Below are 14,333 nucleotides of genomic sequence, written 5' to 3'. Positions count from 1 at the left end.
TATACTATCCCTGTTTCCCTTCTGCTATCACGATAATGTGTGAGCATGCAATGTACAGATGAGCTGAGGCCTGCTCACGATGAGAGGAACCCACAGCTGCCGTCGAGAGTAACACAGCCACTGACGCCACGAGGCCGACGCCCGAGCGCAAGCCATCCGTTGACCCGCACACTGCTGAGGCCCTCGAGAAGCATCTCAGCCAGCGCCCCGACAAGAAGGATCTTGTCGGCCGCAACATCCTCAAAGGTACGCAGACATTACACTTGAGGTTGTCACCATGTCGACAAACGATTTTCGCAGACGACAAGGTTGCGCCTTCGCTCCAAGCTGCGAAGGAAAAGTTGGAAAGATCCCAGCTCGAGGTACAGCGTTTACCAGTATGAGTTATGGCAGTATGACTGGAGCTTGACTGCTGTAGGACAAACTGGGACACGCTCTCCTTCAGCGTCCCAAACGCGAGGAACTCGAGCAGCAAGGCATTCTTGGTGTGTATCAGTTATATAGGCTATGTCACTTCCCCGGATACACTAACGATCCCTCGCACAGAACCAGAAGGGTCCGCTCCGACTACCGCATCGGCCTGAGTCTATCGGAGTTGTGGGATCCGAGTACCGTAATATAGTCGCACGGCGTTTCAGACAAGAATGGCGGAGAATTAGGGGGATGTATTCTGGAGCGTAACGAGCCTGTCAATATTTGTATACTCCGAATCGTAACACAGAAAGCAAGACGCACCTAGTTTTGAATCGTGGTGAAGTCATTAATCGTGATCTCTACCGCTGCGGTTTCGAATTCGTTCCCTCATCTCCTGCGCGGCACGCTTCGTCCCTGCGCTGCCGGCCCACCCGCGACTTCGTAACCAACCGACCAGCCTCGGTGTGACGGCGGCGGTAAGGCCAACCCGGACTGGCAGGAACAGGGTCTTGTGGATGGTGTACGCAAGTACGACCATCGCCCAGATACCCTCTGAGCCTCCGCTGCCTGCATGTGACGCGCTGTCCATCTCGTCCCTCCCTGGCTCTGCGGGTCTTGACGGGAGCAGCCCAGCAAAGACTTCCTTGGCGGATACTGCAACTCGGGCAACGTGTTCGGCGCCGAGAATATTCACCGCCGCAAAGGCGACAGTGAAATCTGCGACGGATAGCAGAAAGTATACGCCGAGGGCGTACCAGCCGTAGGACTTGATTAAGTGCTTCAGGCGTTGGGAGAGTGTTGCATCTGGAGGAAGATTATTATCGGGGCCCGGCGAGGAGTCACGGGATGATGATGAAGATAGTCGCGAAGAACTGTGGTGGAGGAGACGTGTGCTGACGCGACCGCCTGGTCTTGTGAGGGTGATTTGCGGCTCTGTTGCAACGGCGAGGCGGGTGATTGGAAGGAGCGGCCGTGATACTCGGGGAAGCAGCGAGCGGAGTACAGGTATACGGAGGATGATATTTCTGACCATTCAGAGCGCAATATGCTATACGAGCTGGAGGAGGGTGTCGACGACGAAGAATAACCGGAGACTACTCGCAGACGCGTTGAGGCGGCATTCGCGCTCGGCAGCTTCAAGGCGCCTCGGCAAAGTCCGTGTGTAAGTTTGTATCGATATGTACGAAAGAGTATGCAGAGTATCATCTCTCCTCATCTTCGCCCTTTTCATGCATCCACACAACCCTCACTCTGAACCATACGAGTCTTCACTGCGATAGCATCCTCGCATCCAGCTCGTGTGCGTATGGACCTTGTTGACACCAACGATGGCTACGGCCCCTTTGAAGGCCCCGAGAAGCTGCTCGAGATTTGGTTTGCCTCCTCTCCGGCCGACCTCCCAGACGTGTCTGAGTCTGTCAATGGCAAGTTTGGCCTCAGAAAAGTACCCAGGGCCGTGTGGGAGGAAATGCTGGACATCGTCAAGTGCAAGATTCTTTCCCACATCGAGGGGCACGAGATGGATGCCTACCTCTTGAGGTGAGCTTGCCAGCCCTTTAGCATCTAGCTGTTCGAGCATCAAACCCTCCTCCATATCACGATCGGCCCCTCTACTTAGTCGAATTCCAACTCTTCTGACGTATTTCCCTCTGTTAACCACGATGTTACCTTGCAGCGAGTCTTCGTTCTTTGTGTCCCCACACCGTCTTATTTTGAAGACATGTGGGACGACACTCAACCTTCTCGGTCTTCCACGCATGCTCGAGATTGCAAAAACTCACGCCAATCTCACCGCGGTTTATCGGTGTTTTTACTCGCGCAAAGCATTCATGTTCCCGGAACGACAGCGGGGCCCGCACCGCGACTGGCGCGCAGAGGTCGAATTCCTCGACCAGATCTTCCCGAATGGTGCTGCCTATACTGTCGGAAAGGTTAATGGAGACCATTGGCTTCTCTACATCACTAGCCCGGACGAGGACCTTGCCTCGACCGCGCCGAACTCTCCTGCTCCTGAGGATGTGCCTCTCACAGAAGCTGACGAGACTCCTGCAGCAGAGGCACAAGCAGAGGACGACGAGCCTGAATGGATGAGCTACGATTACACTATCGAGATCCTCATGACAGAGCTGTCGCCATCTGCTCGCGCGAAGTTCAACCATGCGTCCGCTCTTGAAGAGGTCGAGCACAACCCAGGGCAGCATGCTTTAGACCTTTCTTCGTCTATCGGCATCACCGATCTGTTCCCCCGCCCGCTCACTACCCTAGATGCTTACTCGTTCACTCCATGCGGTTACTCCTCCAACGCTCTGCTCGAGTGGCGCGACGATGCCGGTATGGACCCGGTTAAGAATGGGGAGGGCTACTACACTATCCACGTTACTCCAGAGGATGGATGGTCGTACGCCAGCTTCGAGTGCAACGTCCCCATGCCCACTGTCCCTACTCCGCAGCCGAGCAAGATTCCCGACCTGAAGACGCTAATCCGTCGAGTGGTCAGCATCTTCCAGCCTGGTCGGCTGACTCTAACCTTGTTCGTTTCGAGTGAGGGTAACGCCAATGCCGAAGAGGAGGAGGGGGAGAGTGCCGTGGAGGCGGCACAGCGGGCGTTCAAGACTGCGCTGGTATCGCCCAAGGGCGTCAACAGCGTTGCAGCCACTCGTGCAGAGGGCGGGGCGGAGGCAGGCGCGGGGTTCCACGGAGTGTACAGGAGGACGGATAAAATCAACTATGAGTTCGGAGGATACGAACTCGCATTCGCCAGCTTCGAGCTGCGTCCGTGAAAAGTCTGGTTTATCTGGACGTTGGCGTTACCACGCACGTACCTGTGTATCAAAAAGGATTTCGTGGCCAGTGATACTATGTATCTGCTCTATCTCTCTAGCGATGTACCCTGGTGTAATACTAGCTTTTTTGATTGTCGCGCCCGACCTGTTGTGTGCGATCGGGGCCGCCCCGCGGGGCAAGCATGAGGGGGCGACGGAGGCCCATGCTAGCGACAGTGCCCTGCGCCTGTACGCCAGTCGCTGTCCGGGAGCAGTCCAAGCAATAGAATCTGCCTGCTGCGCTTTCATTTGGGAACAAGCTCTTGTGCCCACGGTCCAATGTTGTTGTGAGCTGTGGCCGTTCTTTCTTCTGAACCACTGAAACTATTTATGGCAGGTCGAGGGCGATCAGCACCCACCGCGAGCAGTGCTCGTCTCGAAGGCTGCTCCGAGCCTTAGCCCGCCGCCAGTAACGTGGAGGTCATTGCACATCCCATGCGAGCCCAGTTCGAGCTTCTGCCTCGGGAGACGAGTATCCGGTGAGTCCCTATCACCCTCATCAGCACGGTATCGCTACCCCTCCTTCGCCCGGTCGCTCACATTGTACGGCAGACGGAAGAAATCCCAGCTGCCCCCTTTTTTCCCTTTTCCTACAGCTAGCTTGTCCCATTCGTCATGATGCATGCCCAGGCATGCTCACTGGCTCCTGCACTCGGTTCGGACGGCTATCTACCCTGCCCTAGGGAATCCCCGCGGTTCGGGCGTCGTCTCCGCTGCCAGCTTGTCACATTCCTGACTATTCATCGCTCGCCCAGCGCTCTCAAGATGCCATCATCTTCTTCGCCATGTTAAAAAGACGGACGCTCGCGGCACGCGTTGTTGCACGGGGCAGTGCACAGCTGCCTCGTACCGTGCATCTCGCCTTGCCTAGCGACCTACCCCATGGCGCGCCAGGTCGTGCAGCTGCCCCCCGCGACGTCCGCAGACAGGCGGCGCGCACTCGACGAAGTCAAGGATTTTGCCGTCACCGACATGGGCTACGGCGATGAGGGCAGGTGGACATACAAGCTCCTGTACGAGCCGGCCCTCACGGACGAGCTGCGTCGCCTTGCAAACCCTCGCAGTACAGCAAATATCGACAGCGTTACCTTCCAGCCGTGCAGGAGTTACGAGCAGCGGAGTCAAGACCGCTACGTCGTGCAGCGGTGGGATGTCGGGGGTAGCGTCTGGGTCTTCACTGGAATATTTGACGGTGCGCACCGATGGGCACGCCCTAGCCCTAGCCTTGTTCCACTGACGCTTCTATATGACGCCACACAGGCCATGTCAATCATGACACGGTGGAGTACGCTACCGAGAAATTACCGCCTCTAGTTCGTACGTCGCTGGAGGGTCTCCTGGCGCAGGCGACATCACCTTCTCCCGCGCGGATTTCTGACTTGCTGTCCCAGGCCATTGCGGAAGTCGATTCAGCCATCATGTCGGACTTTCTGTCTATGTTTGCCCAGTCGAACGTTGACGTGTGCAATGCTCGCCCGGAGTTCATGAGGCCATTCATCAACGATCACACGAGAGGAGGCAGACACTATCAGAGGGTCTCGTGTGCACTTGGTGGGACTACCGCGCTCCTCACATTATACAACGAACGGCGCGGTGACCTGTGGGTTGCTAACGTAGGTGATTGTTGTGCGGGTAAGTAGCCTAGATGCTTTCTGATCGGCATATAAAGCTCATACAAATCGCAGTGCTTGGAACATGGGATCGGTCACGGTGGTCCGCGACATTGATCAATTCGATTCATAACGGGAACAACGCCACCGAACTCAATCGCGTCAGGTCTGAGCATCCACCACAGGAGCGATGCGTCAAAGATGAGAGGATTCTAGGATGGCTGGCACCAACACGAGGTAACCTTGCCGTTCAACAAACCTGCGAAGGTGTACTGACAGCTCTTTGCGACAGCCTTAGGAGATTTTTGGCTAAAATTGCCTCGAGTGTACACAGAAAATGTCTTCATTCACTTCGATGGAATGAAGCGGGAGTCGCTACGTAAATACCTCCCCCGACTGCAGACCCCGCCGTATGTTTGCGCCAAAGCCGACGTCTACCATCGGCGGGTACGCGGACGCCAGGGCGGAGCCAGCCCGTGCGATGGATTTCTCATCACCTGCACCGACGGGATGCTCGACCTTGCGCACTCAGAACCTCTACAAATCTCGCAGCAGCTTATTGACGGTTGGGTAGGCGTTATAGGACGGGCCTTGCAAAAGAGGCACGCGCATCCACCAAACCTCGCGCTCGCACTGCTACGCGAGAGCGTTGGTGGCGAGGATGCGGAGCTGGTGTCACGCAACTTGACTGTGGAGATGGACGAACGCTGGATGGACGACACGACGATCCTCGTGCAGCGCTTCACATGAACGGACATCAGCGGAGATAACTGGACTCTCTCTCTCTCTCTATATATATATATATATGTAGACAACCATACAAAGCGCACATACATTGTACAAGGGTGGTATATATTAGTACACCTAGGAGGAGAACCAAACAGCTCATGCGTAAGTACTATATATAATGAAAAATGAACAGGACCCCAGTCAACGTACACTCCCTATACAAAATAAGCATGGTATGGATACCGGTAAATAGGCCTGAAACATAGTGAGGTGTCATCGCTTGGTGGGCCTGGACGAAGGACCTGGAAGGTCGTCCTCAACGGCGCCAACACTACCTGGCTTCAGCGTCTGACTTGTAGTTTTTGCACGCATCTTGCAAAGAGGGCATAGTCGCGTAAACATCTCGACCATGGGCCATGTGATGGTTGCCTGCACGGGGCGTCAACAAACGTACGGGCAACATGCGATGGTGCTCACAATTCCCATTCTCCTGGCCTCAAAGAGCATAGTCGAGGGAGTGCCGTGGTTGCGGTGCGTGTATACAAGGATGTCGTAAATTTGGTTGTGCACGGGCACACGCTCGAACACCGCGGCGGATTCGAGTGAACTCGTATTGCTCTCCTCGCTCTTGGCGAGCGTCGCTGACGCTGAGCCTTCCCCGTCGGTGCGCACGATATAATTTGCGCGGAGCTTCTCCTCGTCTGCTGGGTTCATGTTGAAGAATGCGTCACGGGGGAGGAGGACAAGGTGGTGCTTGCGTGAGCCGGCCCGCGCGTGGTGACAGCTCGCCCATATCCGAAGGCGGTTTGGCAGCTCCCCAACGATGCCCTCTGACACATGCCGCGCAATGTCGGCGTACACATCCGGCAGAAAAGTGGCTGTCTCGCGAATTTCCTGAGGAAGGCTTGCAATAAAGCGACCAAGGACCTCATCGAACTGATGTCGCGTCGGCATCTCTATTGCATTGACCGTATTGAGGGCGCGGAGGATGACGTCGGGGAGCGGGGAAAAGGCGGGGTGCATCCAAGGGTCGATATGTGGCGTCGTTACGATCATACCCTAGCGAAGAAATGTATAGGGATAAGTGGTCTTATCGGGACATGTAGCGCTGCCGCACATGTTCAGAAATGGCGTACCCAGGTGAAGGTCCCGTCGGTGTTGCTTTGTTGGTAACTTATCTCAGCCAGGTCAGTATCTTCTCCGTCGAGAAGCGGCGAGTGAGGTGGGATGTATTGGCGGATTTGAGGTTCAGTACGGAGCTCGCTCTCAAATACATGACTGCCCGACGGACCTGCGTTTGACGCAGAATCGCTTGAGGAGCCGCCTTGGCCGGGCAGCATGTCAGATACGAGAAAGGACGCTGTCTTGGCGGCGTATGGTGCAACGGGCCGGTCTCGCGAAGTAGCATGGTCAGACGGCACCTTGTGTCGCTTCTTCGGCGTGTAGTTGCATTCTTTTTCCTTGTCCTCCGCGCAATGGTTGCATACTGGCAAATTTCGGTCGCACTAACCAGTACCAGGTCAGCACACCCGGTTTGCCACTTGACGAAGTGGTATATAATATGTACCTTGAGGTTTTTCAGACGGCAGCGGTCGCACCTCGGAATCCCTCTGTGTGCTGGTGTGGGCAGAGGGGTGTATTTGCATTCTCGGCCATTGGCCCAAGCACAGTGATTGCAGGTTGGAAGCACCCTGTCGCACTATCGCAGCGGTCAATGGAGTGGAACCCTTTGGGAACGACAGACTTGCCTTGAGATTATTTACTCTGCAATGATCACACCGCGGCTTTCCCCTCCTGCCTTTCCATTGCGACTGACGAGCCATAAAGACCTTGGGATTGGGGATCCTGATGGTCAGCTGGCTCTCGTCACCAGAGTCGACAGGTGATATGGAGCCTTCGGCTGACCCTACGATGCTTGCTCGTTCGTCTACGGGTTCCATTGGAGAGGTTCGTGGGGGTACAGCTTTTGTATATGCAGCTGCCGGTTATACGGAGGGCCTGAGAGCTCAGCCAAGATGGCGAGCGGTGGTTAGAGACAGGGCTGAGGTGACAAAATTAGCACGGCGTGCAAAAAGGCCCTTCCAGAGAGGCCATTCGCACCTCTGAGAGTATTTTCTGTCGAGTTTTGTGCGGTGTATTTTGTGTCTGTGCTCGCCGGTCGGGGGGACGGCGAGGGCGACCTCGTGTGGTTTGTACTCGCAAGCAACCAAATTCGGCCAGATGGTGAAATCGAACTTGATGCGAGGCGTGACCGTGACGGGATAGGTCACTTGGCCCGATACAACCGTCGGCATGTGTCCGTAATCTGCCCCCCAGCACGCTGTAGGCGCAGCGCTGTCGACATGCCGCTACTCAAGAATTTTTCCCAACGAATTTTGGCCGCATTTGCTCTCGCAGACGTTCAGAGTCGAGTTGTCCCGCAGGATGCGGCAAGTCCCGGAAGATTCCTAGTTACCCCTTCAGGCAGTCTCTGAGTTTAGGAGCTGTCACAAGCTCACACGGCCCAAACACGCACCTGGGCCGCCGTTCCCACTCGCGCTGTCTGCGATGTGTGCTGGCCCAGTGTTGCGAGCACAATCCAGCCCCCTGGCAAGAGGGGATGGTCTATTGCCAATTTGATACTTCTCGCATATCTCCGCATGCCACCGCGAGTCTGCGAGTCCGACGTTCGCCCATCATCACAGACCATCTGGCAAGCAACCAAGGTTACACTAGCTATTGATCCTTCCCTGCCGCCGAGCATGTGACTCTCGGATGCTCTGGAAGAGTGCACAAACGTGCGAGAGCGAATAGACGGGTGCATTGGCCAACCTCTTGTGTCCAAAGTTGATATCTTAGCCAGTCGAACCTTGGCACCGAGCCCGACGACGGCTTATTGACGCTCCCATTTCCCAGTGACCTGAACAGAATTAGCCGTATCGGGGCCATTTGCTCATCCACAGGTTCCACGTGTGTCGAGGAACCTTGCTTCCTGATTTCCACTCCAAGTATTCTTAGATGGGCTTCGATGCATCATCGTTCTAGGTGAGCGCAAACGAACAAGAGTTGACATCGTGCACAGCTGACATGCCATGTCTCTCACCCTCACGATTTCCACCAGCCAGCGTCTTGCCATTACCGAGGTTTCATAGCGGCTGTAGGCCCTGGTCAGAGACTCTGTTTGAGCCGCACGCCATCACGTAGCCAGACACTCTGAAGGCCTCGACGACACCCCGGACCAAAACATGCTCCGGGTCACCTCGGTGAGGGACATCACACCACAAATGCCGTGGGACGTATTTCTCAAAGGATTTGCAAGTCGCCTCTTCTCACCATGCGTTCAGTCTTCGAACGTTCTTCGTTCAACGGTTGCTGACGGGAGCGTTGCTGCCATATGAGGCGGACAGTCATCTTCTTCCAGGACCCATCCGCGCGACACCGTCACTCAAGTACCAATCCCCACAGCTGCCACCATGTGCATTCGCTTAAGGAATCGTATAAATGCCCCATAGGCCCTTTTCCCGCTACCTAGACCCCTGCGTTCTCAGCCCCGTCTCCCTCTTGACAGACAAGATGTTGGCCTCTGCCTTGATTATCCTCGCTGCCAGTTTGGCCAACGCTGGTCCGTCTCAGGTGAACGCGGACGTCGGCTTTTTCGATCCTACTGCGAATGGAGGATCTTGGCTCGATAATGCTGGGGACGGCTTCGGCGAGCCTATGAATGTGAGTATCATGAAGTTCTATGACGTTCGGTGAACCTTACCACTGCGCTCGCAGGTCGTCATTTCCGGCCTCAGTTCGCCCGATGTTCTCACTGACGACGGTATCGTCAACTTCGCTCAGGCTATAGGCTTGTGAGTGCGATCGACTAGGCACTATGTTTCCCTTATCTGTTCGTTCAGCTCCATCGAATGCTTGGATATCCACCTCGGCGCCCCTCAGTCCGCCAACCTCGGTGATGGCAATGGCTTCGTCAACCAGACCATCGAGCTCCGCGAGGACTTCGGTAGCGCAGGCATCGGCACCTGCCTCGAGTCTCTCGTCGGCGGCGACCATTTCAGGTAAGCTAAGATCAGTCCATTGAGCGATCGTGGTCGACGTGAGCCTCAACTACCGCTTAGGGTCTTCCGCCAGAACGGCTCCCAAGCCAACAGCGGTGCTCTCTTCCTTGCGTGCGTGCATTAATACTCTCTTTATGACTAAACAGGCGCTCAGTATAGCATTGAATTAGTGTCTCCAAGGAGGAGGACATTTTTGAAAGCCATACTATCGTCCCCAACGGCTACAACATTGGCCGGTATGTACTAAGCGTACGGTGCATAAAATCATCGTAGCTCACCACCATGACGTACTAGTGACGAACTGGTTTCGGCCGCTGTTGGAACCACTAGCTTCAACGATGTTACCTACAGTACCACGTCTGAGACTTTGACTGGTGTCATGCCCGCTGGCACTGCTGGTGTTAACCACAGTAAGTCGTCAGCCTATCGCTAAAGCAATACAACTCTCTGAGCCTCATGCTACAGATATCTCCATCGACGGAAATGCCATTCTCCTTACTGTCCAGATTGACTAAATTCTTCGCAGAATTTCGAAGTAGTATCATTTCGGGCTCCCTCTGGTGCACACCTGCAACCGATCCACTTTATTCACGACTACGATGATGATGATGATGATACTCTTGCAATGACTCTCGTACTTATCTTGTTATGTATGTGATTCGCCTGACCTGGAACATGTAGTTTACCCATAGGAGTGTCGGAAATTGCTGTTTCTGCATCATCTTCGTGGCGTTCGGAGTGCCTGGCTGCGGCCCTAACTTCCGCAGATCCACGGCGCTTCTGTTGCATTCTGACTTGAAACAACGTCCATCGTACTACACAAACAAAGCTCAGACACCTGCCGCAACTTGTCAGGTATTGGTAACGCGCCGTTCCTGGGATGTCCTCCAGTATCAGCATCCAGTCACATGCGGATGCAAGCGGACGGGACCCATTTCCGTGAGGGGCGTACAACTTGAACGTTACTAAGTTTCTTTTTTACGCACATCAGCAGCTGAATCGTAAGGCCTTAAGGCCTGATTCTGATACACTCCGTTCGCTGCATATGTTTGCGCTCATGTTCGCAGTACTTTTGGGTCCGCTTCTTGCCGCTGCGCAAGGCAACGTATCGTTCATTGACCCAACGAGCAGTAGCGGAAGTTTCCTATCAATGGATACTGCTAGCCTTGATAAACCTATGGACGTGAGCCACATAATTTCCCTGATTTCTACGTGCTGAAAATCTGTCATTTGGTGTAGGTCATCATATCAGTCCAGAGCTCGTTACAAGTGCTCGCCAACACGGGCTTCTTGACCTACATCTAGGTCGTCGAGCCGTAAGCGTCTCTCTCCCCCTCCGTCTTCCGTCATCTCTCAGCTCCTCTCCTCTCCACAGCTCTACAGAGTACCTCGGCGTGCATTCTGAGGCCCTCTTCGCCGCAAACCTGGGTGACAGCGCTGGGGTACGGAATCAGAGCGCCGACTCGGAGTATCGCAAGGCATTTGGCAATCTCAGGTCGAGATGTACATTAGCAGCTGTGAGGTGGGAACCACCGGCGTGCTGTTGGGCTGTAGGCAGGTGGCGGCGCACCTATTCTGGCGTACGTGCTCACGATGATTTCTCAGTTGTATCGTGCAGAATGGCAGGTCGCTTGTGCATGCTTAGGTGCCGGGGCAAATTTTTAGGAGTGATCCACTTCAAAATAATCGTTGTAAATGGGCACGATTTTGACCGGTATGTGTCTGTTGCTCCCGAAGGGCGGGATCCCGTTGGTTGGCTTATTCGCTTCAATAGGGGCGCTTTCGTCCGTATGGTAGCAGGGACGAAGCGACTTAATTGCACGACATTCCATACGGCCGTTCAGAATCTGGCTAGTCTCATGCCAGCGGGGAGTGCGATCAATTGCGGTAAGCAGTCTACCCGGCCGTCATTGGCCTGCTCTTGGTCTAAAATGAGCTTGGTGCGCAGGGACTGCAATCGATGGCAGTGCGAAACGTTGACAGCGCGTATAATATAGAATATTTACCCAGGCACATACATATCACTGGACAATGATACCAATCGGCTTACAACACAGGCTGTGGTGGGCACAACCAAGAGTGAGAGAACAATAGTGAACATAGTTATATTGCAACCATACGAAAAAAGAGTTGAAGGAAGAAAGGGATATGTAATGCAGGGGGAATATTGCTACAGTGCGTTAAGTCAAGTACACTTGGCATGGGTGCGGTTATAGCTCATGAGGCATGGCGGGGCATAGCTTATGAAAAGTCCAGGGCATTGGGCTTTACGTTAGGAAACGAGTGTATTAAATCTCGTCAAACGCTTCTTCCTCCACCCACTCTTTCCACTGAATCTCGTCTGCGATGTGCGCAGGCGGTGTCACTAGCGACGCGTCGTCGTCCGAGAATTCAACATCATCCGCTTCGAGCTCGTCGAGCGTGTCATCGTCACTCTCGTCATGCCGCGCGGCCATGTTATCCCACATGGCCTGCTCAGTCTCGACTTCTTCGAGCGTGCGGCGACGAACACGCGAAAGCACTACGTCGAGAGCGGCGAAGTTGTTATCGTCCTCGGCGAACTTGCGGTGGCGTTTGGAGTAAATGTGCTGTTGAGACGAGATTCAGTTTAGAACACACGCAGTTCAAGCCGGGACACAGCTTACCTGCTTGAAGTCATCGAACTTCACTCTGCAACACTCGCAGTACCCAGGCTTCGAGCCCTCCTCGCGCTTAGCCAGACGCATGGTGGTCGTGCTCTTGCTCTTACGTAGCGTGCGCTGGGGGCGCTCGGGGACTACGAGGGGTGGACCCATCAGGTTTTCTTTGCCAAGACGCTTCCCTGCATCGGGCAGTCGTCGCGAGGTGATGACTTGATTTTCAATCTTTTCCCGCAGACTCGGAGGAAGGGCCATTGACCGCATCGCCACGCCAGTCGTGGATGTGGTGCCGGCTGCAGAGGTGATGCTAACGCTGTTGCCTGATGCGGCGACATAGGCACCAGACGCAAGGTAGCCTGACGCGGCTGCGGATCCTGCTGCTTCGCCCTCAAACCCGGCGTCGAGGTCGACAAACTCTTCTTCTACATCCTCCGTATGGCGCTTGAGACTCTGCATTGACACGGCACGTCTGAGGTCACGATGACGCTGGGCCTGGAACTGGGCCTGTAGTTTGGCTCTTCGGCGTCGCTCTTCCTCACGAACTTCAGCCTTGCGACGCGCTAACTCTTCTTCGCGCTCCTTGTCTGCCTGGTCCATCTTCTCGCGCCGGCGCTCCTCGCGTTCATTGTACTCAATAAATGGTCCGCGTGCTCGGGGGTGGCAGTGGAGGACAGGCCAGGAGCCGCGTTCTTTGCCATCGCGAGTTTTCTGAACAGGGTATTCCAGAGCAGCGATGGTAGCTAGCTCCTGTCGCATATCCTCGATTAGAACAAAGTAGCTGCCCTTTGAGAAATAGACATAGTCGTGACGTCGCTGAGTCGGGTCTCGCTCCGTTGTTCCGTGCAGTCGTTCAGACTCGAGGAGCCGGCTGAGTTGCTTCGCGGTGTGTTGGCCGGACGCCGAGACAGGTGTGGCCACTAGATTGTTAGGAGGGGCCTGGCAGCGGTCCAACACGCTTGTTAGCTTCTCCATGTCCCAAACCTTGATACCAAATTCTTGCGCCTTCTTGACGATCTCGGAGGCCCGATTATCACAGGGAGTAGTTCTGCGAAGTACATTCACTATGCAGCTACGCTAGACTTCACAGCGAAAGGTACGAACCGGGACTTGAGCTTGATAGGGCTCCCGAGAAGACCACCGTCTCGCGCACCACGCGCTCGCGAATTCTCTTTGTTACCAGGTACTTCTTCGGCTCTACATGTGATAAGATGGGTAACCTCCTTAGAGAAAAAGCCGTCGATTTTCTGTAGGCCCATCAGTAGCAGCAAGATAACCAGCGTCGATTGTACGCACAGCGCCAAGTTGAACAACGCGCCGTTCGAGCTTATTCTTCAAAGCAGCCAGCTCAGGTTGATGGGCATCGAGGTCGAAGTGGAAAGTCCAGTTGGGAAACGCACGCGTGTACTTGATTCGAAATTCCGCTTCCCGCGCGGCACGTATCTTGTCTTTCTCTTCTTTCGCGTCTGGCCTTGCATCTCTTATGTCGCGTCGCCTCTCGTCTCGCATTGTCCGAGATGACTCCGGTGCGGGCCTCACCCGCTTCGCGCTCTGCCCATCACCAGGCTCGGGCGAGTGGACTCGTTTCGACGAAGGACTCAATCTCCGATTAGTCGTGTGCCATGGAGACACCGTCGCGGAGAAATGGTGCGCGAGGGGTTTGACGGTAGCGAGCGGGTTTCGAGCCAAGGCGGCCATCTTTAGTATGGGAGTGCGTTCAGGATGCAAGTCGATATACAAGAAATGGCCACAACGCCGTCAGAGACGACGAGATAGGGTTGGGCTCGTCGAGTCTGACGACGACGACAAGACCTGTTGGAGTTGGTATGCACGTTGAGAACGTGACGGCGCCATCCGAGGTCACCGCAGATCAGTCCGCGTGACCGTGACCGCTTATCGTGACATAGGCGTGCCAGCATACGGTACGTGTCGTTAGCACGGCCATGATACATCCTCGTCTGAACAGCAAAGGCACAGCTGGAACATTAATTGCACCTTACCACATCCTGTCGGAGTGGTTATTCGAGTATACGCGGGTACCCATTCGTGATGAGTCACGTGACCGTGTCAAATATGAGCGCT

The 14,333-nt window shown here is 54.9% G+C and overlaps 7 protein-coding genes across 7 annotated transcripts; 4 read left to right on the top strand and 3 right to left on the bottom strand.

Moving 5' to 3' along the window:
* Positions 1-140: 140 nt before the first annotated feature.
* Positions 141-484, top strand: PHACADRAFT_55046 (uncharacterized protein; the record flags this gene model as incomplete). Its single annotated transcript, XM_007396986.1, has 3 exons — positions 141-246; positions 301-362; positions 419-484. Coding segments are annotated over 3 exons (234 nt in total), but the record flags the coding sequence as incomplete, so codon positions are not given.
* PHACADRAFT_258149 (uncharacterized protein) lies at positions 485-1,472 on the bottom strand. The gene is made up of 2 exons (XM_007396985.1): positions 736-1,472; positions 485-670 (listed from the first exon to the last, which is right to left on the bottom strand). Exon 1 carries the CDS (start codon positions 1,445-1,447, stop codon positions 761-763), a length of 687 nt encoding a protein of 228 aa, XP_007397047.1. The 5' UTR covers positions 1,448-1,472; the 3' UTR covers positions 485-670; positions 736-760.
* A 195-nt stretch (positions 1,473-1,667) lies between these two features.
* PHACADRAFT_258147 (uncharacterized protein) lies at positions 1,668-3,335 on the top strand. Its single transcript, XM_007396984.1, has 2 exons — positions 1,668-1,953; positions 2,090-3,335. Exons 1-2 carry the CDS (start codon positions 1,721-1,723, stop codon positions 3,192-3,194), a joined length of 1,338 nt encoding a protein of 445 aa, XP_007397046.1. The 5' UTR covers positions 1,668-1,720; the 3' UTR covers positions 3,195-3,335.
* An 873-nt stretch (positions 3,336-4,208) lies between these two features.
* PHACADRAFT_96699 (uncharacterized protein) lies at positions 4,209-5,596 on the top strand (the record flags this gene model as incomplete). The annotated part of the gene is made up of 4 exons (XM_007396983.1): positions 4,209-4,428; positions 4,497-4,868; positions 4,922-5,083; positions 5,139-5,596. 4 exons carry the CDS (start codon positions 4,209-4,211, stop codon positions 5,594-5,596), a joined length of 1,212 nt encoding a protein of 403 aa, XP_007397045.1.
* A 120-nt stretch (positions 5,597-5,716) lies between these two features.
* Positions 5,717-7,445, bottom strand: PHACADRAFT_258142 (uncharacterized protein). Its single transcript, XM_007396982.1, has 5 exons — positions 7,324-7,445; positions 7,143-7,274; positions 6,712-7,080; positions 6,053-6,634; positions 5,717-6,004 (listed from the first exon to the last, which is right to left on the bottom strand). Exons 1-5 carry the CDS (start codon positions 7,396-7,398, stop codon positions 5,849-5,851), a joined length of 1,314 nt encoding a protein of 437 aa, XP_007397044.1. The 5' UTR covers positions 7,399-7,445; the 3' UTR covers positions 5,717-5,848.
* A 1,682-nt stretch (positions 7,446-9,127) lies between these two features.
* On the top strand, positions 9,128-10,130 carry PHACADRAFT_162725 (uncharacterized protein; the record flags this gene model as incomplete). Its single annotated transcript, XM_007396981.1, has 7 exons — positions 9,128-9,277; positions 9,332-9,408; positions 9,457-9,615; positions 9,676-9,726; positions 9,786-9,851; positions 9,910-10,025; positions 10,081-10,130. The coding sequence occupies 7 exons, from the start codon at positions 9,128-9,130 to the stop codon at positions 10,128-10,130; spliced, it is 669 nt and encodes a 222-aa protein (XP_007397043.1).
* Positions 10,131-11,781: 1,651 nt separating this feature from the next.
* Positions 11,782-13,804, bottom strand: PHACADRAFT_258137 (uncharacterized protein). The gene is made up of 4 exons (XM_007396980.1): positions 13,548-13,804; positions 13,356-13,498; positions 12,261-13,299; positions 11,782-12,203 (listed from the first exon to the last, which is right to left on the bottom strand). The coding sequence occupies exons 1-4, from the start codon at positions 13,758-13,760 to the stop codon at positions 11,904-11,906; spliced, it is 1,695 nt and encodes a 564-aa protein (XP_007397042.1). The 5' UTR covers positions 13,761-13,804; the 3' UTR covers positions 11,782-11,903.
* Positions 13,805-14,333: the final 529 nt, after the last annotated feature.

This window comes from Phanerochaete carnosa (assembly GCF_000300595.1).
Source record: "Phanerochaete carnosa HHB-10118-sp unplaced genomic scaffold PHACAscaffold_6, whole genome shotgun sequence".
In the NCBI taxonomy this organism is placed as follows: Eukaryota; Fungi; Basidiomycota; class Agaricomycetes; order Polyporales; family Phanerochaetaceae; genus Phanerochaete; species Phanerochaete carnosa.
The sequence above is the reverse complement of the archived record's forward strand: the minus strand, read 5'-3'. Positions and strand labels throughout refer to the sequence as shown.